The following is a 20959-nucleotide window of genomic DNA, read 5'->3' as shown; positions in this document are numbered from 1 at the left end:
CGAATACTACAATTTCTACTATAATTTTTTGAATTTTAGATTCTGTAGTTTCCGTTAGAGGCGCTAGGATAATGCGCAGCGCATTGGTGCATTTGTGAACAATCGTAACATAACCTTGATTACCATTGCGGCGTCGCTATTGCCAGTCGTTGCGAAAAAATTAAAGACACGTTTAATATCGGTAATAGATTTTACGCAAGCTGACTTATTTAATTAGATATTAAAAGTTAAAGTAAGCATTTGCTATGGCTGATGTTTTGGATATTGATAATGCAGAGGAATTCGAAGTTGATGATGAGGGGGATCGTAAGTCTATCTAGATCTTATTAAAACAAGTGTTATCTATATTTCGAATAAATATAAATATTTAAACTGTGCGCATTTCAAATGAAAATTTCTTGTTTAGAGGGAATTGCTAGATTGAAAGAGAAGGCGAAAAGAAGAAAAGGAAGAGGCCATGGAGCAGAACTTGTTTCAACTCGCGATGACGTTGGTCATTATGAGTCTATGAATGCTGTTGAAGAAGATGATGACGAGCCAGGCCCCCAAAGATGTTTGTATTAAATCTTATCTTATTATTTCTCTTTCTATTCACCTAAAATATTTTTAAAATTGTTTCTTTTCTATCATCATAGCGGTCGAAGGATGGATATTATTCATAAATTCAGTACACGAAGAAGCCCAAGAAGATGATATTCAGGATAAATTTTCAGAATTTGGTCAAATTAAAAACTTAAATTTAAATTTAGATAGAAGAACAGGCTTCTTAAAGGGATATGCATTAGTTGAATATGAAACATTCAAAGAAGCTCAGGCTGCCAAGGAAGCACTAGATGGAACTGAAATCTTGGGTCAACCAATTTCTGTTGACTGGTGCTTTGTAAAAGGACCAAAAAAGTACGTTTACCAATACACTACTTTTCTAAAGCGAGGAGAATATTTCCCTCTAATTACTAATACATAATTTTACTATACTTTCAGAATAAGGAAAAGAGGAAGCAGAAGGCGATAAAAATAGTAACTTTTAATTATAATACCACCTAAAAATATTTAATTTACAGAAATGTATTCTAAAATACTACAAATGTTTTCTAAAATCAATTATCCTGCAAAAGCTAGAGTTAACCTGACAAATATCTACAAAAGTAAGAACAACTGACATTTATATTCCTTTTTATACAAGTGGATAGACAGTAAATATATAAGCTAAAATTTAATGTTTTCTTTTTTTCATTAAAATAAAACTTTGTGGAAACTACTTGTAAATATAATTAATGTGTTGATACAAAGTGTAAAAAACAGTTATAGCTCATAGTTATTTTATTTGATAGAAAGAAAAAATCAGTAGATGATTATTTGCTTCAATTAAAAAATATTGTAATAAATATATGGGTAACAAATCTTCTAAGCATAATAATTAAGGTTTGCTTTTTTCTTTGCTTGAACTTCATTGATTGCTTCCATCAAGTCTTCATGTGTCACAGCTGTTGCATTACGTCTCAAAGCAATCATGCCCTGCAATAAAAAAAAATGAGTTTCACAAAAATCAGATTTTTTACAATTCCTAAAACTGGATATTTACCGCTTCAACGCAAACAGCTTTACATTGCGCTCCATTAAAATCATCTGTGGATCTCGATAGCTCTTCAAAATTAACATCTGGTGACATATTCATTTTACGAGAATGAATTTGCATGATTCTTGCCCTTGCTTCTTCATTTGGATGGGGGAATTCAATTTTTCTATCTAAACGACCAGATCTTAACAGAGCAGGATCTAATATGTCTACTCTATTTGTTGCTGCTATAACTTTGATGTCAGCAGTGGAACTAAATCCATCTAATTGATTTAACAATTCCAGCATGGTACGCTGCACCTCCCTGTCACCAGCTTTCTCTGAATCAAACCTTTTAGTTCCAATAGCATCTAATTCATCAATAAAAATTATTGCTGGTGCTTTCTCTTTTGCTAAAGAGAATGCATCCCTTACAAGCTTGGCACCATCACCAATGAACATTTGCACAAGTTGTGGTCCTGCTAATTTTAAGAAAGTAGACTTTGTTTGAGCAGCACAAGCTCTGGCTAGCAAAGTTTTCCCTGTTCCTGGAGGTCCATAAAGCAGAACTCCTTTTGGAGGCTGTATCCCTAAATTTTCAAATTTTTCTTTGTGTGTCATGGGTAACACAACAGCTTCGATTAGTTCTTGAATTTGTTTGTCTAAGCCACCTATATCTGAATATTGTTCAGTTGGTCTTTCATCAACTTCCATAGCTTTTACTCTAGCATCATATTCTGCAGGAAGAGTTTCCAACACAAGATAACTATCTTTGTTGACTCCTACTAAATCCCCTGGCTTCAAAGATTCAGCATCTACTAATCCTATTACAGGCAAAAAGTATGTTTGACGAGTTGAAGTTTTAATTACTGCACATTTTCCTTTCCTTTGAGCATCCAAATCAACCACTGCACCATCTTCCTCTCCCATGTCTTGTGGATCAACATCCAAAAGTTCAATAACATTAGAAACTAAATAAGGCAATGTTCTGTTAACTTTAATTTTTTCTGTGTTTTCTTTAATTTTATCGTTTTGTGCTTGGAGCTCATGAGAAATACGCATTACTTCGCTTTTCATTATTTTTATCTCATTGTCTAATAAACGTGTGCGTGATACAATTTCGTCTGTAGACATTCGTAAAACATCTTCGCCCAGAGTTTCCTGTAATTCACAGTTAAAAGATATTATTATGGCAATATTAAGTTAAAATGATTTAAATGCTTGTCATCAAAGCAGACATAACCTACAATCGCTGCTTCTATTGTACATACCTCTCCATCTTCCCAAATAGACTTATCCTCCAAAGTTGCCATAGTCTATACAACTCCGTATGAAATGTACCTTTAAATTCAATATTATAATGTATAGACTACAACGTCGTTAACTCTAATGAAAATTATTAAAACTAATTATGTCAAATATTTTTTAATTTAAAGAAAGAAGCGTAGTCAGTACTCACTCAGTAGTGGGTGGTTGGTACTGGGCACTGGCGTAGTGGGGAGTGGGGACTGGGGACAGGGAAATGGGAATCCGTTCCTAAATGTATCTAAAAAGAACACCCGTGTCCCGGCGCGCCTTCGGCTCATTTGATACATACAGTACATATGTACCGGTGTCAACTGTTAACGATACTGCTTAATTTATTTGACGATCGATTTCAAATTTATTTACCATTTCGTGACGCCGCGATCGAGCTGCTTTTTCTAGAACAAAATAGTCATATTTCTTAAAAATAATTTTTTTTCAAATTGTTTTTGTTGATATTTACAAAATCTGACTGAACTTATCAAAAACTGCAGGTTTTATGGCGAGTTCTATTTGTAGCTCGATCTCCTTTAGATATAAGAATGCATTCTAAATTGCATACGAAATGCATGGAATGTGTGTAGTTTATATCATGTTTATTAGAGAATTTAAACGTTTTATGCGTGCAATGTGCATTTATGCGTAATTCAGAATGGATCCACAAATTCCTCTCCTGCACTGCTTCTTAACTAATTATATATCGGTGAATGTATGTACATACTCGGAGTCGGAACTACTCGGAAGGTTAGGTCTATCTCTGTTTTGGTTGGCCAATTCGGAAAAGAGCTCGCAAGTCGCAACAAATTCAAAAACAACCCCGCCATCTTCAGGCAATTGTTGTATGAATCTTCGCAATTGGTCGAGAATGCTTATATTACTTGCCCCCTATAGGTCCTTGCAAAACGTAATTCAAGTTGTTCAAGTTCAAATAATTGTGCACAGAATGAATAACCGTCACACGGAAAAGTGTTTGATGCCTTGATGCCGCTGGTACTGGTAAAAAAGGGACAAGAAAATTGTTTTTATTTTATTTTTATGTGAGTGTGAGGTAACTTACAAATAATTGATTTTCCGATAGTTTGTTGTAGTTTTGGAATTGTATTCTACATAAGAAAAGAGGTTTGTTTATACTAGCTATTTAATCATTGTTTATAGCAGGCTACGTGTCTTTTTTCGGTAGAATAATAATACTTCTTTATAATAAATCTGCTTACTCTTGTAATTGCAGTAATGCTGCTCCCAAAATTATTCATCTTAATCTAAGTATTAACCAAATTTATGTTGTGAATGCTTTGATATTTTGAGTTTGCATAAATGTTAGTGTTCTTTGAAAGGGTAGGGTAGTTTAATTTGTACTAATAGTGTGAAAGAGCCTGATCAATTCTTATATGTAACATTTTGTCAATTAGAATTTTTGAAATTTTATGCATGTTAAAGCTTAATTAAAATTTTGGAACAGATTAATTATGTGTATAATGCTTTATGTAGAAATGGAATTATAAAAATAATTTACAATTTTCAAGATAAAATACTTATACTTTTGTAATAATTATTTTTTAGATGGATTCTCGATTGCCTAGGCCCAATTTTTTACAAAGTTTAGTTACAATGAATAAAATTAAGAAGGATTTGGAGCAAATTAAACCCCAAGATTCTAATGTTACAAAAAGAAATGGTACTATCAAAAAGGATATGGCAAAAGCGCAAAGTACACTTAATTTAAATACAAGAGCAAATGAAAATAAATCTCCTCCTAATACACCTTTGACAAGATCAAAAACACTTGGAGTCATTGTACATAACGCAAACAAGATTGCATTAAAACGTACAGGAGGTCCTATAAATGCAGTAGAGGCTAAAAAACCAGCTAATATCCGTCCAAAAGTGACCACTACTGCTAGTAAAATTTTGGCCAAGAGACCAACTAAAGCTGTAGTGCCAAGTAGCAAAGCAATTAATAAACCTGTTAAAAATTCTGAAGGTAGTAGTGCAACTGCTTCAAAACTACCCAATAAATGGGATATTAAAGGCCGATTGCAATATACTACCAATGAATTAACAACGTTGAAGACAAAGTACAAAGAAGTAGTTGATAACTTGAAACTAGTGCAAGAATCACTTGATAATGAAAGAAATGATAAAGCTGTATTCGATTTAAAACTTGAGCAGTTAACAACATTAAATACTAAATTGGAAGAAGAATTGGAGTCAATTAAAATAAAAATAGCCTCATTGGAGGAAGAAAAAGAAATTTTATCAAAACGAAATCAAGAATTGGAGGAATCATATGAAATTACTTCTAAAGCAGTAAAAGAGTATAAAGAAAAAGTAGCAAATCAAGAGGCTCTGTTATTAGAAAAAACTAAAAAGGTAGAAGAAATGGAACTTACTTTAAACAACAAAGGGGATGTAATTGATTCTATTACAGCAGAAAGGAACGATTTGCAAGTGCTACTCCATAATAAAGACAAAGAATGCAGATCACTGCACAATACTATACAAGAAATGAAAGGAAACATTCGAGTATTTTGTAGAGTACGGCCGAAGACACAAAAAGAATTGGCTAAACCGTGAGTTCATAATTCCTTCAGTTTTTCTTTCTCTTTACACAATTTTTATAAAATTTATATCATTATTACCTAGGTCATGTTATATTAATTTTGTTGATGAATGCACGATTGAAATCGGGAAAATGGATGGTTCGGATACATTGAGTTGCAGTGGGAAAAATCGAGGAACAAAGCAAGAATTCTCCTTTGATAAAGTATTTCCACCAAACTCATCTCAGGCAGATATTTTTGACGAATTATCTCTTTTGGTACAATCAGCTTTAGAGGGGTACAATGTTTGTGTTTTTGCATATGGACAGACTGGTTCTGGGAAAACGTATACAATGGAAGGAATACCTGGAGATGTGACTGAAGGAATGATTCCTAGAACGGTATTAAATTTTGGTTTATTTCATAAAAAAATAATTTTTTTCGGTTTTAACAGAAAATTTTGTTGACAGGTTAAGCATATATTCCATGAAATGAAACAGTTTAAAGCAATAGGATGGGAATATAGAATCGAAGCGAGTTTTTTGGAAATATATAACGAACATATTGTTGATTTACTAGATGCAACACCAAAATCCCATGATATTCGTATGGCTGACTCTAGAGGCAATGATTTATATGTCACTAATCTGACTGTCGCAGAAATACAGAGTCCATTAGAATTAAATGAATGTCTATTGACTGCTCAGCGAAACAGGGCAGTAGCGGCTACCCAGGCAAACGAAAGGTATATAACACTTCAATTTACAAGCAAACTAATAGATGAAAATAATAAGAATCTGTTAAATCCCAGTTACTAATGTCAATGATGAACTCAAATTCTTTTACAGATCGTCTAGATCGCATTCTGTGGCACGAATAAAACTTATTGGGACTCACAAGAATAGAGAAGAATTTTCGATTGGAAATTTAAATTTAGTTGATTTAGCCGGTTCGGAGCGTTTAAAGAACGAAGAAGCGGCCAGAACTACCGAGACTAAAAATATTAATAAATCGCTTGCAAATCTTGGAAATGTGATTCTCGCGCTATTAAAAAAACAAGAGCATGTTCCGTACCGGAACTCCAAATTAACGCACTTATTAATGCCTTCCCTTGGAGGCAATTCTAAAACATTGATGTTACTGAATGTTTCACCTTTGGACGAATGCTACAATGAAACCTTAAATTCATTAAGATTTGGAAACAATGTAAATAACTGCAAACCTGGAAATGCAAAACGGACACGAACTATGTTACAAACCTAAGCCCTGTATCCAATTATTTGTATAAAAGTGTATGAGTTTGAATTTAATCAGTTTTAATGTAATATGCATAATATTTTGACATTTCAGATGAGTGTATCTCAGTGTAAATAAATTTGCAAAATATATATTTAAATATATTATACGTTTGCATTAATGTCAAAATCTTAGAATAGGATTTTTAATAGTTCTTCCATTAGTGAATAAATTTTACCTGCACACAAAATCATTACACGTAAGATTAATGTGAAAATTATTTTTAAAACAATTTTAGATATACAACTATATATTGCTGCTGGTATAACGCTTCTCTTGTATTCCTTAAAAGCGGAAACAGAATAATATGAAAATATTAGATACTATTACATCACACAACTTCAGCTACCGAAGATCTCATTAATAAAAATAAATTTTCTTGCTTTAAAGTTAAGCGGAAATTTTTTTAATCTACTGAACATAATTTGTAACTTGTCTATGGACTTTATTTAAATAAGATAATCTTTCCGATTTTTAAATATACCACTGTATATATATGCAAGGTGAAATTAGTACTAGAAATAAAATAAAGAGATTTATCTTAAAGACTCTTGTTTTTGTTATTTAATTTTGATATGCATTGTCCTTACAAAGATAAAAACATTTGCATTTTAACAGCAAATTCTTAAACATTACAAGTACGGATTGTGGGGAAACTATGTTATGTTTAATTTTGCTAAAAATTCTTGAAAAGCCGGGGAGGAACTAATAATTTTAGATTTTATACAGTCCTGCGTGTAAGACTTTGGTCGATCCGTTAAATATGTAAAACTTTGACTATTGCTGTTCAACTGGGTATTTTTTACGCGAGTTATAATTTCATTTTTAAAACAATCTGCTAGCGTTCCCTCAAGTTCCATACTAGTAAAACTACTATTTTCTGAATAAATTTCATTCAAATCAGAACTCGATTGATTTAGTAATAATTCAGAATTGTTTTCATCATATTTCAATTTGATATTTTCAATAAAGCCAAATTCTTCGTTTTCTACGCAATATTTGATCATTTCTTCAACTTCAGTCTCTGTATTAGTAGAAGAAACAGTATCGCAATCTTTTTCCCTTGAAGAAATGTTTGGATAGTTTGCCGATAGCTTAGAATAATGACAACCCTCATCATTTATACATTTAAACGATTCGTTTGTGATATAATCATTATTAATTATCTCTTCAACTCCAATTTCATTAATAGCATAAATCAATTCATTATCACTATTACTATTTATTGCTTCGTTTTTATTTTCTTCAATCGAATAGTTGACTTCAGTGACAGATATTGTAGATAAAGGTTCTTCACTGCTCACCAGTGATTCGCACAAATTTAATACTGGCGTGCGTTTAAAGCTAGTTAAATGAGTCATCCAAGCAGGTAAAATGCTGGAAATAGGTCTACGATAAAAATGAGAAAATTAATTCTTAAAAAACCCTTTTTTTTTTGCAGTACCTACATAACGTCCGAATTCTCGCGTTTTCTCAGATAATTGTAGATAAAGAAGAAAGCCGCGGTGCAGCTTAATATTAGAATGAATATACAAAATATAGTGCATAGTTTGAAAATAATATTCCGAACATTTTTAAATCCAGCCGCAAAGTATGCTGAATCTTTTACGGTAATTGCATGTTCATCAAAAATTGTAAAATTTTTCCAGTCTTTATCTAATAAAGAAAATGAATTGTACTACATAGATTGCACTACTTTTTAAATATATTTATATTATACAACATCACTGATTACCTTTATACGTTTCAATGCTGTTCGAACGAAAAGCATCTGTCAAGCATAATGCTATCCACATACTGATTCCTAGGTAAAATAAAAGATTCCATCGTACGTAATGCGAAGTACCTCTTTGCGAAATGTGTGTGTTAAATCGAATCCACGCTAAATTTATTACTCCTTTTCTGTTATCTGTAGCGTTCAACACAAAACAACATTTTAAACATCTAAATCTATCTAAAATGATTTATTCTAATCTCAATTTTACTATCTCCAATGACAAAAGATACAGATACAACTTTACGTTGAAGGAGTATTATAAAATACTTTATTACCCATAATTTTTAATGTTCTGCGAATTTAATTAAAAGACTCCATTGATTTGAAAGGTCTTGAGAGGATTCAGAAAACTTTAGGGTTAATTTTAGTTAAAATCGTAAAAAGATTAAAAAGAGTCAGAAAAAAAAACAAAAGGAAAAAAATGAATTTCTGTAAGTACGACAAACTGCAGCTTCAATATGCGCGCTATTGAGAAAAGAGTTTGCAGGGCAGGGAAAACAAAAATGCTACGCTGTAAAGGAAAAAAAATGTAATTACAACAATTAATTGAAAGAGCTAAATTAAGAATAAAGAACTGCAATGTGCAGCCAACTGGTTTTGCCCAAGCTCATCGACCTTCACCAGCAGCTCTGTACAATTAGGAGGTTTCATGCAATACAAGAGCTCAATTCTAATAAGAAGGTACCATTTTCGTGCATATATTATCAATAATTAAATGACTCAATTAATTAGCAGTGTAACTATATTAGAAATTCTCTGTAGAATGCCGCTGGTAGAATTACTCGATGTAAACCATGTCGTTGTGTGCGTCATAATTCTCTGCAATCTGGGAATTGTAACAAATGCAGACGCACACAAAATCTTCCTTGTTTTTCGGAAATATGTAAAGCACGTAAAAAGACTTGTTCGTGTAAAACCAACAGAGGTAAGCCAGCTTTTCACGCGAGAAATATTGAAATACGTAAAATATATAAGTGATTAAATTATGAATACTTCTTCACTGGCATCAAATGCATTTCCTTTGAACAAGTGTAAGAAATTGTATTATTACTTAGTTACTATTACTGATAATAATGTAAAATATCAGGTGCCACAGGTATTCAAAATTTAGTCAGACATGGTTTGCCCATACTCGGATAAAACTATCCCGTACAGTTGAATCAAGCACAAAGGCCAAAGGGGAACCCCACGATGATTTTCAAAGTGACAAGTCCATCCAAACGAACCACTACAAAACAGATTCTTCTTCAGATACGAAAATAGATCATTTTTCTGACGAAGGTATTGTTAAAGATTATTAAAAAAAACCTTGCTGAATGATTAGTTATTTGGTGCTTTATATATTGAATTATATTTATATTTTATTTGTAATCGTACATTATATCACTGCAGAAGAACTGATCAGCAATGAAGAAACATATTTTGACACTGTTAAGGAAGAATCAGAAATACCACCAATAGATTCTAACACAAAAGAGAAAGGTAATCTTGAAAATAATGCTGATCATGAACTACTGATAAAAATAAAAACAATATACATGTGTATCACAAATGCTGTCTTTAACCATTTTTTTTTTTTTTTTTTTATTGGATTCGTATTATTTCTAAATTAATCGGTTTGTGTACTAATTATTTACCAAATTCGCGCAGATGTTAAATATATAAAATTTACAAGTATCTGAAAGCAACATTACAAGATGATTATCTTACAATTTGTTTTCAACCAGCTAAATTTGACTTTGGGCCAAATAAAACTAAAAGTTATTTATTAATTATATTAAGAACTATTTGCTATAAAAAAAAATGACAAATTATTGTAACAGTGTCTTGTAATACAACAAAATTATTGATTTAACTCATTAATTTGCTCGGCTAAAAGAAGAAAAACGAACGCAAGACGAAGAGGAACAAACATCGTTAGATATCGGCGAGAAGCAATTGGAAGAATTGACAGAGAAGTATCTTTGGACTGAAAGCAGGCTGGAAGAATCTGAGCAGGTAAAAGTGATGAAAATTTTTGTTGTTACGCATAAATTAATGTTTATGAAAAGGAAGAACTTGATTTGATTTACAATTTAAAATAGAAACTTATGGACCAGAGGAAGTATTCAAAGGAATTGGAAGAAAAGCTAAAAAATTTGACTTGCAGTTTGAAGTGTCTGCAAGCGGAAGGAGATCAGCAAGCCGCTTGTATGAGAGAGGCGTTAAATCGTGCCGAAGAAGACACTAAATTGGCCACGAAAATGCGAGACAAAGCTATAGATTTGGCAGCAGAATCCAAAAATGAATCTATTGCGATAAAAACTGATAATGATCGCATACAGCAAGAAGTTTCAAACTTAAAAGTAATTTAAGTTATTTTCAAATTACTACTTATCATCAATTTGTAAATTATGATTTCTCTTTCCCCGTGGCTAAACCCTTAATTCTCTTTCAGAAAGAAATAAACGAGTTACAATCCAAGTACACTTCCTTAGGTTGCGAATGCGACAATTTAAAAAGTAAACTCAAAAAAGCATCTGAAAATGAAGTCAACAAGTGAGTTAAACATTTTCGATCGCTTATATCTAATAAACAACAGATTTTTTAACATTTTAATGATATGTAATTTGCTCTTTAATGGAAGATGCGCAGAAGTGGCCAAAGAAGTCAGCAAAATAAAATGTGCGATAAAACAGAAGGAAAATGCTATGAATGTGGAAATGAAGGAATTAAAAGAAATGGTATCTGAGCTTACTGGTATAATTAAAATGCAAAAAAAGACCACTGCAGATTTGACGATTATTTGCAATGAGCAGCGAGCTGCTTTGCAGCAAAAATTCAAGGATCTTCGTAAAAAAGTTTGTTGATGTACATATAGTATTTAAATATAAATCTATTATTAATACTACAAAATTATAAGAGTAAAAATTGCTTTGGAACTTTACAGGAATCGGAAATATGTCAGTTGAAAAGCTTATTAAAATCGGACGCATGCAAATGCCAAGAATTGAAAGCCGAAGTTGAACACTTAAATTGCTGTTTGGATGAGGAAATAAAGATTTCTAATGATCTTAAACAAGAATTGCAGCGTGTAAAGGAAGATCTTTGTTATGAGATTAAAATTAAAGAAAAAATTATACAGGATCAGGTTGATACCATTCAAAAACAAAAAAAGGTAAAATTAATCTTTTCCTTTTTGAAAAATTTAATATAAAGTAATAATAACAAGAACATATTATCCATATTTACAGTTATTATTGGATAGTGAGAAAATAGCACAGCAGACAGCTTGTGATTTTGAAGAGCTTAGAAATCAAATTTATTGTGAAAAGTTAAAAAGCGATTCATTGAGAGTTGCATTAGAAACAGCAGAAGCAAAACTTGCAGAATGCTCAAGTGAATGTAAGAACTGTAAGTTGTTGAAGACAGATATAAGACATTTAAATCAACAAAAACAACAGACAATATGTGCTGCAAAATATGCAGTACAAAAACTGTGCGATTCTAATAAGGAGTTACATAGGCAGCTTATTTGTGAAAGAAGACAAAAAGAATTCATGACCATAACTCTTCAAGGAAAGGAGGATGAGATAGATTGTTTAAGAACAGAAATTCTTCATAGGACTTCGAGTGACAGTTCTATTGTATAATACTGGTTAAAATTAATGTAAATTATTGTATTTTTTTAAATTAAATCTATGTCAGAATGTAATATGCTCAATATAGTACAATTATATGATATAATTATAAATGAACAAAGATTTTTTATAATAACAGATAACATCTGTAGTCTCATTTTGTACACATTTACTTATCTCATATTTACAATGTTAAAAATGTGCTAAAATATATTTTAAAAAAATATCTTTATATAAGATGACAATACTGCAACATTTCTATTTAAATTTTAACTTAGCTAATCTCACACGTATCTCAAGCAGTAGGAGGTTGAAGTTTCTTTTGTACCAGCCTACATTATAATTGAAATGTGTCCTCCAATTTTTATCTAAAAACTTTTTGTAAAAAACTGACATATCATCCGCTGTAATAGATTCTTTTCCCTTAGCTTTTAAATTTTCTTGAAATTTTTTACGCTCCTGTAATGTTTTTTAAATTCTATAAGTATAAATAATTTGTTTACTCTTCTATATAAGTATACATATAAGTATATATATAAACACAAATTTTTAACCAATATAAATGTAGAATTGTGTTTGCTCCAAAAAGACTGATTCCATATCTGTGTATCTTCTCTTGCTTCTCTAAATTTTTTTTCTAAATTTGTTTCATTCTCTGACGTAGCAAAAATAATTGGTCTCAAATTTGAAACGGAATCAGGAGGACCAATTAAGTCAGAAGATATTGCAATTGGCGAAGTGTCTTTAAGGTTAGACTGTTTCTGCTACAAAGTAATTTTTAAAATCGAACAACAAAAGCAATAAAGTCTTATTAATGAAAATTACTTACGGTACAACAACGACTAGCATATAAGAACGATTTATGTTTCATAAAGTTATTAACTCTTGCATAAACTGCCATTGTGTTTACATTCTGTAATTTACTTGTTTTTCACGATTTATTATGAAGCATACTATACTATAGGACCTGATGGGACCAACGGAAATCGGAATGGATGTTATAGAAGAAAGCAGATGTGATCATGTAAATTGCGTTACGCGATTGAAAGAAAAATTATAGACATTTTAATTCAATAAACAACTATTTTATTAATGTACAGTGGTGATATACATCTTCATAATAAATATAATCTAATAAGCGACGATACCTAATCTAATACATCTGTATAATAGATCTAGAAAAGTAATTGTACTCTTTCGGCAAACGATATGAATGCAAATTATATATATTTTTTAAAATAAAAATTAAAAGTTTCAAATAATCCTTTCATTAGATGTGTCTTGCATAACAAAAAATATATGAAAACATTTGTATATTTCTAGAAATCTTTATATTGTCCCAATTTCTTGAAAATGTGTCGTCTCTTTAAGACAAAAACAACAATTCTAAGTTAGTAAAGAAATTATGCTCTTGCACGATTGAAATTAATTACTTCTAGTAAAGACTAGAGTTTAATTAAAAACATTCCCCCATTGTTTTTAACAAATGGCTGTTACCAGAAATCTACTTTTGCATACAAGCTCTTTCTCTTTATATTACTCTCAGTAACTGTGATCTCCATGCAATTGCATGCATAAATATTTTTCTGAAATTGTTTAGGAGAAATAAAAAAAAAATCACTAACTAATTGAACATTATTGTTCAATTTAAAGATTTCAGATAAGCTTGATCGAATAAATCGAGCTCGTTCGTTAAGTAATTTGCTTTGTTTCGTAGAACTTTTGCACTAGAAGTGGCATCTTCCAATATTCGTAATGTACTAGCAATGGTCTTTAATTCTGAATCCATCTCGGATGTTGCTTCGTCCACTAAATGGCATAAACGTGCAAATGTACTTGACAGCTCCCTAAAAAAGAATCATTTAATTTATGCATACAGTATTTAAAATATAGCTATAAATGAAGTGTTTACTGTTGAACTTGATGGCTGCAATTAGCAGATGTAAGATCTACGATTAATCTCAGTTTCTTTGTAGCATGATCTACGTATTGTCGTTTGAATTCCCGTTCCTTTGCTTTGTTTGTCCACGTTAATCGTTCGTAAAGGTACAGAGCACCATAAATAGCGCCTGTCACAGCGATGAGTCTCCAACCAACAGTTTTTAGCATCTGGTGACAAAAATTGGCTATAGCAGGAGATCATCTCTTCATACAAAGTATTTTTTTCTTGTCATTACTTACAAATCCCGCAACAATGAGTCCACCCATGGTTCCTTGAGATGTTATAGATGCAATAGCTATTCGAGTAGCCAAAGACCAGTCGTCGTTTCTTGGTTGATTAAAAACAGGAGTACTCGTGATGAATTTTAAAGAATCAATACTATCCGTAGGGGATGGCATAGGTGGTGGAAGCTGTGATTATGAGAATTACATAAAGCTTTTTACATAAATGTATTATGGTCCATAAAATTTTCGAAGTACTTACTTCTTGCGGATAGTTACTTATAGCTAATTTTTTATATTGCGATTTTCCAGCAAACCTATGAATGATAGCCGTTAGACCCCATGAAAATCGAAATTCGAGGTCTTCGTGAAAATCAGCACAAAGGTTATCGCAATTCAATCTGTACAGTATTTCAAATGGCTCTCTTCTGGGACATATACTCATAGACATTTGCTTTTTATTTTCTGGTAATAAACTAGACATTCGTTCTGTCATTTCTCTCTGTGAATTTTCAATATTTAACGCTAATGCGGTACTCAGTCGAGCTCTTAAATTTGACCCTGTAACAATTACAAAATTGATTTTCGAAAAAGATGGCGAATTTGAGTTATTGATATGCAGGGTATTCGGCTGACGTTTCATGGTTTGAAATCCGTAAATAAGGAAAGGCAAAGTGGACACTTTTTTAAATATTTAGATCTAGTGCTTAATTAAAATGATTAAAAATGAATCTATAGATGTTGAGTTGCAGGTTTCAGTAGTACACGTACATCCTGTGGATAAAGAATGCATAGATACCTAAGCCATTTTCGACATGCGTGTGCAATTCACGTTTGTAAACATTCAAAACTAACGAATCCGGATGGAATGGTACGCTAAATTCATCAATTAAAACTGCTAGACGTCGTATTTCTTCACTCAAAGCTTTGGATACCCTCTGTTCCACATCCTCGACCATTCGATGAATTTTATCCTTCATCTCTTGCGTCAAGAGCATTAATTGTTGTTCGGTAAAGTTTAATTTATCGTGAACTTCCTTCTTAATTGTTAATTGTTGAGATTTCATTTTTTGTGTTCGATCGAGTATTTCATCTAAGCACTGACGAATTTCTCTATAGATACACAAGTTTAATCACATTCAATTTTAAACCTTTACATTATTTTTCTTTTTGTATTTAAAAAAGTCACTTGAAGTAAAGGAAGCCTATAAATCTATAGTTAATGTAATATATATAATAGGAATCGAGGCTTCTTTGAGATTTAAGTGATGTTTTTGAATACGATTCTTTAACAATCGCAAATGACTTACGTGGCGATATGTTTACCACGCTGCGAGTGTTGCTCAAACTTGGTTTTTACAGCTGATTTTGATATACACTCTTCAAATTTACGCTCAAAGTCTTGAAATTCAAAGTATCGACTTTGAAATCCTTCTGCTAGCGCTCCATCTTATACAGAGAAAAAGAAAATCAATGATAGAACATAATCTCATAAAATAAAATAATAAAAGCATTAAATTTACTGTGTGCTGGTTGACCTTTCTGCTCTTGCATTCGAGCTAGAAGAGCTTCCTTTGCGGATACAAAGAATACTCGCTCTTCTGCGTCTTTTGGCGTGTATACCTTAAGCTCTCGCGACAAGAAATCTATAGCACGTTCTTGATGTTGAGCTCGCACCTAGAAAAGGATCAAAAGCAAATACAATAATATTGAATCGAAAATTTAAAGAATAAACAGAAATAAATGTACTAAATACTATTTTTTTTATTGAAAACTGTATGTACGAATGGGACCCTAACAAAGCATAATGCAAAATATTTGCTTTGTGTATTTAAATAAGCAAAGCAGCTTTAACTCATGAGTGTTTTAAATTGTTTTAGAACATAAATGATTTTTTAATGCTGCATGATGTGCATGAAATTTCCGTGCATACGTTTTGAACACGTTTATTTTGTTTACAATATGTAGAAAGCTCAAGTTCCTTAAAAACCATTAGGTCACAGAGCAAGCTAACTCACCTCTTTCTGTTCTTTGACCAGCTAAAGATATAAATTGTATATTATTTATTTACTGGAAAGAAGCTGCCACTATATATCATAATTATTATCCGTTAAAATTTTCTTTTCTTTTTTATTAGAACAAGATTTAGTCCATTAAAACATAAAATTCATAGTAAATTGTAAAGATGAATAAATTCAATATATAGTATCAACTTTAGATGAGGTCAATGATACAATTTAAGGTATAAATTAGATATGGTCATTTAAGGGAACAAAAACAGTTATGTTAGCTATTTATAGTTTACATGTCCTAAGTACCATTTTATTTCTATCAAATCTTAAAATAAGAGATTATTAATTGTACACTTTCAACACACCTGATCAAAGAATTCTGGCTCAGAAGCGGACGCATCCCACCGATTGTTTAATATAAATATATTCGGCTTTGATAATTTCGTAGAAACTTTATGGAAGAAATTTTTTTCCTAGTGTGCAAAATTTTTTAATAAAAATTTCAATTTCTTTAAATGTAAAACTGTTGTAACTAATTCTTTACCGTGACCATTAGAGTTGATTCTGCATTTGCCACTAATACAAACACATCAGCATCTAGACAGTGTTTATCAATCCATTCATCCAAATTAGGAGTGACATCAACTCCTGGACTATCCACAAAGACAACATCATCTCGTAATAACAAACACTTCTCCTTTGGCCAAAATATCCTTACTAAGTGACTTTCGCATAATTTTTCTTTACACAAAGCATGCCCTAGTTGACCAACAGATTGAACAGGCTGTTTATCATTTGATCCTTCTGTTACCAAATAAGATTCTCCATTTTCTGATCCTTCAACTTGAAGGAAGCAATTAGTTGTATGACCAATTCCACTTGGCAAAATTTTGTCACGTAACATAGCATTGATTACTGTGCTTTTTCCATTACTTGTTCTATAAAATATTTATATAACTTATTAATATTTTAAATTAGTGCACTAAAAGTATGTTTTACCTTCCGAAGAATGCAACTTTCATATGATCCCTTTTGAGCACGTCTCGAATAGCATGTACTTTATCGACATAGTCAGCAATATGTGCTGCTTCCTCATTGTTCACAATTTTACGGTCATTACATAATGCTGTAATCAAAATAGTTAAAAAGATCACCATAATTTTTCAAAGAAAAACAAAAATAATTCTTACACTGCATAAATCCCACTGTATCTTGTACATAATCTTCAATCTCAACAAATATATGATTTATCTTCTTTTTAGCGGTTACAAAAATCTGTAGAGGAGAATTGTCTGTTCTTATATCTGTTACCCTTAACTGGCTGTCTCCTCCAATCATTGACATTGTGCGATTGATGTAGGCAGCCATTTCTTCCTTAAAATCTTATGGTTCTACGATGTACGCAGCAAATGAATAAAAAGGGTGCAATTGTTTTAGGTGGTACTTCAATATAAGTGTGGTGCATGCAGGACCAACTGAAATCAAAAAGAAGCAAAAGTTAAATACCTTCAATAATGCACATGTAAAGGTGCCATTACACAGCGTGTAGAGTGGCACGCTACACGGCGTGTAATTCCACCTTAATATGACTGATTCTACACATAGTATTTAATATTGTGTTACAAATAAAACATTTAAAAAAAATATATATTTTTAGCAGTTTGTATAAATAGGATAACATAATAATTGTGATAACAGACGATACATAGCAAAAAATATATGATAGTATATAAAAACATTTATGGTACATAAGCATAACACCTGATTTCTTGTCATTGATGTATATCTTGATGTTTTGCTATTCAATACTTATAAAATCTCCTCAACTATCCGAGTTTGCTAAAAAAGATATATATGTAGATAAATAATAGTAAAAAAAAGGAGAAACTATTACCAATATTGAAAAATAAACAGTGAACAAATATTAAAAATCATTTCTGTTTATACAGAAAAAATAAATTTCTAAATATTAATAATTGCACTTTAGAATCACAAAATATTTAATCCAAAGACATATAATAAATAGTTGTAGCAGTAATAGTGAATGTGAAAAGTTTTGTTTTTTATTCATATGTTCATAACTGACGTAATCGAAATTGAATATTTGCGCAGTAGAAACAAATATTTAAGACATACGAAGAGCGGTTTAACCTGTAGTTAGTGTAGACTGTAGGTAGTAAGTAGTAATAGTAACCATTTTCTTAGAAAAACATTTATAAACTCACCAATTATTAAAAGCTGCAATCAGCATAAGTATGATAAAAAATTATCTACATTTATATATATATATATCATTAATGATTTTCGTCTGTAGATGAAATTAATTTTTGTAGAACCACAGCCAAAAGCACCAAACATCCATCAATCTATCGAAATTTAGCTATGAATAGTATGAAACATGAACGACAAATCGACGACGACAACCAGACCAACCAACCAACCAGCATAGCATACCCAGCATGAATGAACATTAAAGGGTATTTCGGTGATTTAAGTTGGCTGAGTTACAAACAGCAATAATGATCAAATTTATCAATCAAAAGGCCAGGGGGTTGAGATTGAGACAGGTTGGGGGCATTGAGGGTAACAATTAATACAATATCCAATTTCTCTCTAATTATTAATTATGATATCTGATTATAGTACCATCAGTTAAATCGAATATGATATTTATGATGTCAAAAAGATTGGTAAAAGCTTTTCAAATAAAATGATTTTGATAGCATAAACATTATAGCACGTAATTCCAATTCAGTCTTATTTAATACTCTGATAAATTATATTCACATTAAGAACAAAATATGCTAAAGATAATGGTTATACTATTTAATGATTTGTGACTGCGCTAAGTTCAGCTAAGTAAAATGCTCAAAATATAATTGGTCAATTTCAAGAAGCTCTGAATAATCAACCAATAATATTCAATATTTTACTTAGCGCAACTTAGCGCTTAGCGGCTCTACACAACTGAATCATCATTGGTCTTCACAATTCTAGCAAGCATTCTAGCACGAAAACCAGCATAGTGTGCCGTAGGCTTTAAAACGCAGCCAATAGGCAGCATGCGCGACAGTGCGCGAAACATAACGATACCAACGTCATCTGTCGGAGACTGGCGCGTTTACCTACTTTATCTTTAAATGTTTAGAGAAAACAAAATAACCTTAACCTGTTCGAAAGCTTTTAGGTTATTTAACCATTGTGCTGTATACAAAAGAATCACAAAGAATAGAACATCATGGTTTGTATAAATTTTAATTAACTAAAAGTGAATAAAGAAACATTTTTTTATAATAAATCGTACAAATGTAATCAACATCAAAAGTACTTTAAGGTTATAAATAATTATTTGTAAAGTATATAACAATTACTATGTAATCGTTGGATTAAGGATTGATGTATTAATATATAATAGCATATTTAAAGGGTAAATTTGATAAATTATGTTTTTTAACAAAGCGTGTTTTTTTAATTCAGTTATTTGATTTAGAAAGTAACAATGCAAGACTCTAGTAGCCATTAAAAAATTGAGTTACTTAATGGTAAATTTCTTTTTCTTTAATATAAAAATTTATGTTATATCTATTTAAATTTACAGGGGAAAACTAAGAAGACTCGTAAAGTTGTTATGCAAAGATTTGCTCAAATGAAAAAAATGATTAGTCCTAGTGATCCAAGAGTGTAAGTAGTATAACAGTTATTGAATCATTTTTAGTGCTAGAAAAATTTGGTAAAATCATAATTTTTTAATTTTGTAGAAAAGCAGAGCAGAGGGCAGCTCCAAGGAAAAAGAAGAGAGAAGATCCTACAGATATGAAAATAACAGAAGTGTAAGCTTTACTAGCTAATAGTTTATTTTTAGTTTGTTGAAATTTTATTATTGTTTAACAATAATTTTGGATAAATTTATTTTAGGCCACAGCAATCTTCAGCTCTTTTCTTCCAATATAACACGCAGTTGGGACCACCTTACCATATTCTGATAGATACAAATTTCATCAATTTTTCTATCAAAAACAAATTAGACATAATCCAAAATATGATGGAGTGCCTTTATGCCAAATGTATCCCATATATAACGGACTGTGTAATGGGCGAATTAGAGAAATTAGGTGCAAAATACAAAATAGCATTAAAAATAATAAAAGATCCCAGATTTGAAAGAATAAATTGTATGCACAAGGGTACATATGCCGATGATTGTCTTGTTAACAGGGTTACACAAGTAAGTATAAAATAAAAGTATAGTTTATAAATATTGCTGTACGTGTACTATATGAAAAAAGTAGCGTATTGACAATTAACTTTTTTCAGCACAAGTGTTATATTGTGGCAACAAACGACAAAGACTTGAAGAGAAGAATAAGAAAAATACCGGGTGTACCGATAATGTACGTTTCCAATCATCGGTATACAATCGAGAGAATGCCCGACGCTTACGGGGCTCCCAAAACGTGATTTGTTAAGAAATTCCTTTATTTTTACCACGTATAAAATATTGCGCGTGTGCATAACTGTACAAATATATATTAATTTTATTAACAAAAAGTCAACAGGCTATAAATATTTGACGGTAACCTAATCCTTGGCTTCGCAATAGATTTATTTCGCAGCTCGCACAGTTCTCTTCAGTCACGACGAGTTTTATGGGGAAGTAGAATGGTAAATCATTGGAGAGTATAAATGCATAT

At 31.3% G+C, this 20959-nt stretch overlaps 8 protein-coding genes across 13 annotated transcripts; 4 read left to right on the top strand and 4 right to left on the bottom strand.

Annotated features, from left to right (window-relative positions):
• Window positions 1–91: 91 nt before the first annotated feature.
• On the top strand, window positions 92–1121 carry tsu (40S ribosomal protein S12 homolog tsunagi). The gene is made up of 4 exons (XM_066729159.1): window positions 92–306; window positions 407–553; window positions 636–897; window positions 982–1121. Exons 1-4 carry the CDS (start codon window positions 246–248, stop codon window positions 1010–1012), a joined length of 501 nt encoding a protein of 166 aa, XP_066585256.1. The 5' UTR covers window positions 92–245; the 3' UTR covers window positions 1013–1121.
• Window positions 1122–1374: 253 nt separating this feature from the next.
• On the bottom strand, window positions 1375–3056 carry Rpt5 (26S proteasome regulatory subunit Rpt5). 2 transcript variants are annotated; one of them, XM_066729154.1, is made up of 4 exons: window positions 3015–3056; window positions 2827–2896; window positions 1583–2716; window positions 1375–1515 (listed from the first exon to the last, which is right to left on the bottom strand). In XM_066729154.1, exons 2-4 carry the CDS (start codon window positions 2866–2868, stop codon window positions 1405–1407), a joined length of 1287 nt encoding a protein of 428 aa, XP_066585251.1. In that variant the 5' UTR covers window positions 2869–2896; window positions 3015–3056; the 3' UTR covers window positions 1375–1404. The 2 variants fall into 2 exon arrangements, with proteins under 2 accessions (XP_066585251.1, XP_066585250.1); XM_066729153.1 differs by lacking the exon at window positions 3015–3056 and having other exon boundaries at window positions 2827–2970.
• Window positions 3057–3807: 751 nt separating this feature from the next.
• Window positions 3808–6923, top strand: LOC136774717 (protein claret segregational-like). 2 transcript variants are annotated; one of them, XM_066729152.1, is made up of 5 exons: window positions 3808–3897; window positions 4421–5430; window positions 5504–5801; window positions 5871–6145; window positions 6249–6923. In XM_066729152.1, the coding sequence occupies exons 2-5, from the start codon at window positions 4421–4423 to the stop codon at window positions 6661–6663; spliced, it is 1998 nt and encodes a 665-aa protein (XP_066585249.1). In that variant the 5' UTR covers window positions 3808–3897; the 3' UTR covers window positions 6664–6923. The 2 variants fall into 2 exon arrangements, with proteins under 2 accessions (XP_066585249.1, XP_066585248.1); XM_066729151.1 differs by having other exon boundaries at window positions 3828–3979; window positions 6249–6921.
• Window positions 6924–7108: 185 nt separating this feature from the next.
• LOC136774720 (uncharacterized) lies at window positions 7109–8545 on the bottom strand. The gene is made up of 3 exons (XM_066729155.1): window positions 8432–8545; window positions 8145–8352; window positions 7109–8085 (listed from the first exon to the last, which is right to left on the bottom strand). Exons 1-3 carry the CDS (start codon window positions 8490–8492, stop codon window positions 7353–7355), a joined length of 1002 nt encoding a protein of 333 aa, XP_066585252.1. The 5' UTR covers window positions 8493–8545; the 3' UTR covers window positions 7109–7352.
• Window positions 8546–8931: 386 nt separating this feature from the next.
• LOC136774626 (coiled-coil domain-containing protein 18-like) lies at window positions 8932–12300 on the top strand. The gene is made up of 14 exons (XM_066729034.1): window positions 8932–9002; window positions 9061–9154; window positions 9236–9398; window positions 9561–9569; window positions 9629–9754; window positions 9866–10029; window positions 10149–10233; window positions 10353–10471; window positions 10558–10818; window positions 10911–11011; window positions 11100–11313; window positions 11403–11630; window positions 11707–12091; window positions 12161–12300. Exons 1-14 carry the CDS (start codon window positions 8932–8934, stop codon window positions 12298–12300), a joined length of 2160 nt encoding a protein of 719 aa, XP_066585131.1.
• Window positions 12065–13108, bottom strand: Coa8 (Cytochrome c oxidase assembly factor 8). Its single transcript, XM_066729160.1, has 3 exons — window positions 12923–13108; window positions 12648–12857; window positions 12065–12552 (listed from the first exon to the last, which is right to left on the bottom strand). The coding sequence occupies exons 1-3, from the start codon at window positions 12992–12994 to the stop codon at window positions 12352–12354; spliced, it is 483 nt and encodes a 160-aa protein (XP_066585257.1). The 5' UTR covers window positions 12995–13108; the 3' UTR covers window positions 12065–12351.
• A 93-nt stretch (window positions 13109–13201) lies between these two features.
• Window positions 13202–18650, bottom strand: Marf (Mitochondrial assembly regulatory factor). 3 transcript variants are annotated; one of them, XM_066729149.1, is made up of 14 exons: window positions 18163–18242; window positions 18030–18107; window positions 17459–17743; window positions 17268–17394; window positions 16813–17206; window positions 16634–16741; window positions 16275–16295; window positions 15780–15933; window positions 15567–15705; window positions 15056–15369; window positions 14519–14817; window positions 14275–14445; window positions 14006–14202; window positions 13202–13940 (listed from the first exon to the last, which is right to left on the bottom strand). In XM_066729149.1, the coding sequence occupies exons 3-14, from the start codon at window positions 17634–17636 to the stop codon at window positions 13736–13738; spliced, it is 2307 nt and encodes a 768-aa protein (XP_066585246.1). In that variant the 5' UTR covers window positions 17637–17743; window positions 18030–18107; window positions 18163–18242; the 3' UTR covers window positions 13202–13735. The 3 variants fall into 3 exon arrangements, with proteins under 3 accessions (XP_066585246.1, XP_066585245.1, XP_066585247.1); XM_066729148.1 differs by lacking the exons at window positions 18030–18107; window positions 18163–18242 and adding an exon at window positions 18494–18650; XM_066729150.1 differs by lacking the exons at window positions 16275–16295; window positions 18030–18107; window positions 18163–18242 and adding an exon at window positions 18494–18650.
• Bka (FCF1 rRNA-processing protein Bka) lies at window positions 18637–20821 on the top strand. Of its 2 annotated transcripts, none has more exons than XM_066729157.1 (6): window positions 18637–18745; window positions 19266–19509; window positions 19867–19949; window positions 20027–20098; window positions 20184–20493; window positions 20583–20821. In XM_066729157.1, exons 2-6 carry the CDS (start codon window positions 19507–19509, stop codon window positions 20724–20726), a joined length of 612 nt encoding a protein of 203 aa, XP_066585254.1. In that variant the 5' UTR covers window positions 18637–18745; window positions 19266–19506; the 3' UTR covers window positions 20727–20821. The 2 variants fall into 2 exon arrangements, with proteins under 2 accessions (XP_066585254.1, XP_066585253.1); XM_066729156.1 differs by having other exon boundaries at window positions 18712–18851.
• Window positions 20822–20959: the final 138 nt, after the last annotated feature.

This window comes from Prorops nasuta, unplaced genomic scaffold (genome assembly GCF_024137725.1).
Source record: "Prorops nasuta isolate Cenicafe-Biocafe unplaced genomic scaffold, Cenicafe_Pnas_1.2 PNAS00006, whole genome shotgun sequence".
Taxonomy (NCBI): domain Eukaryota; kingdom Metazoa; phylum Arthropoda; class Insecta; order Hymenoptera; family Bethylidae; genus Prorops; species Prorops nasuta.
This window is presented reverse-complemented; position numbering and strand designations above follow the sequence as displayed.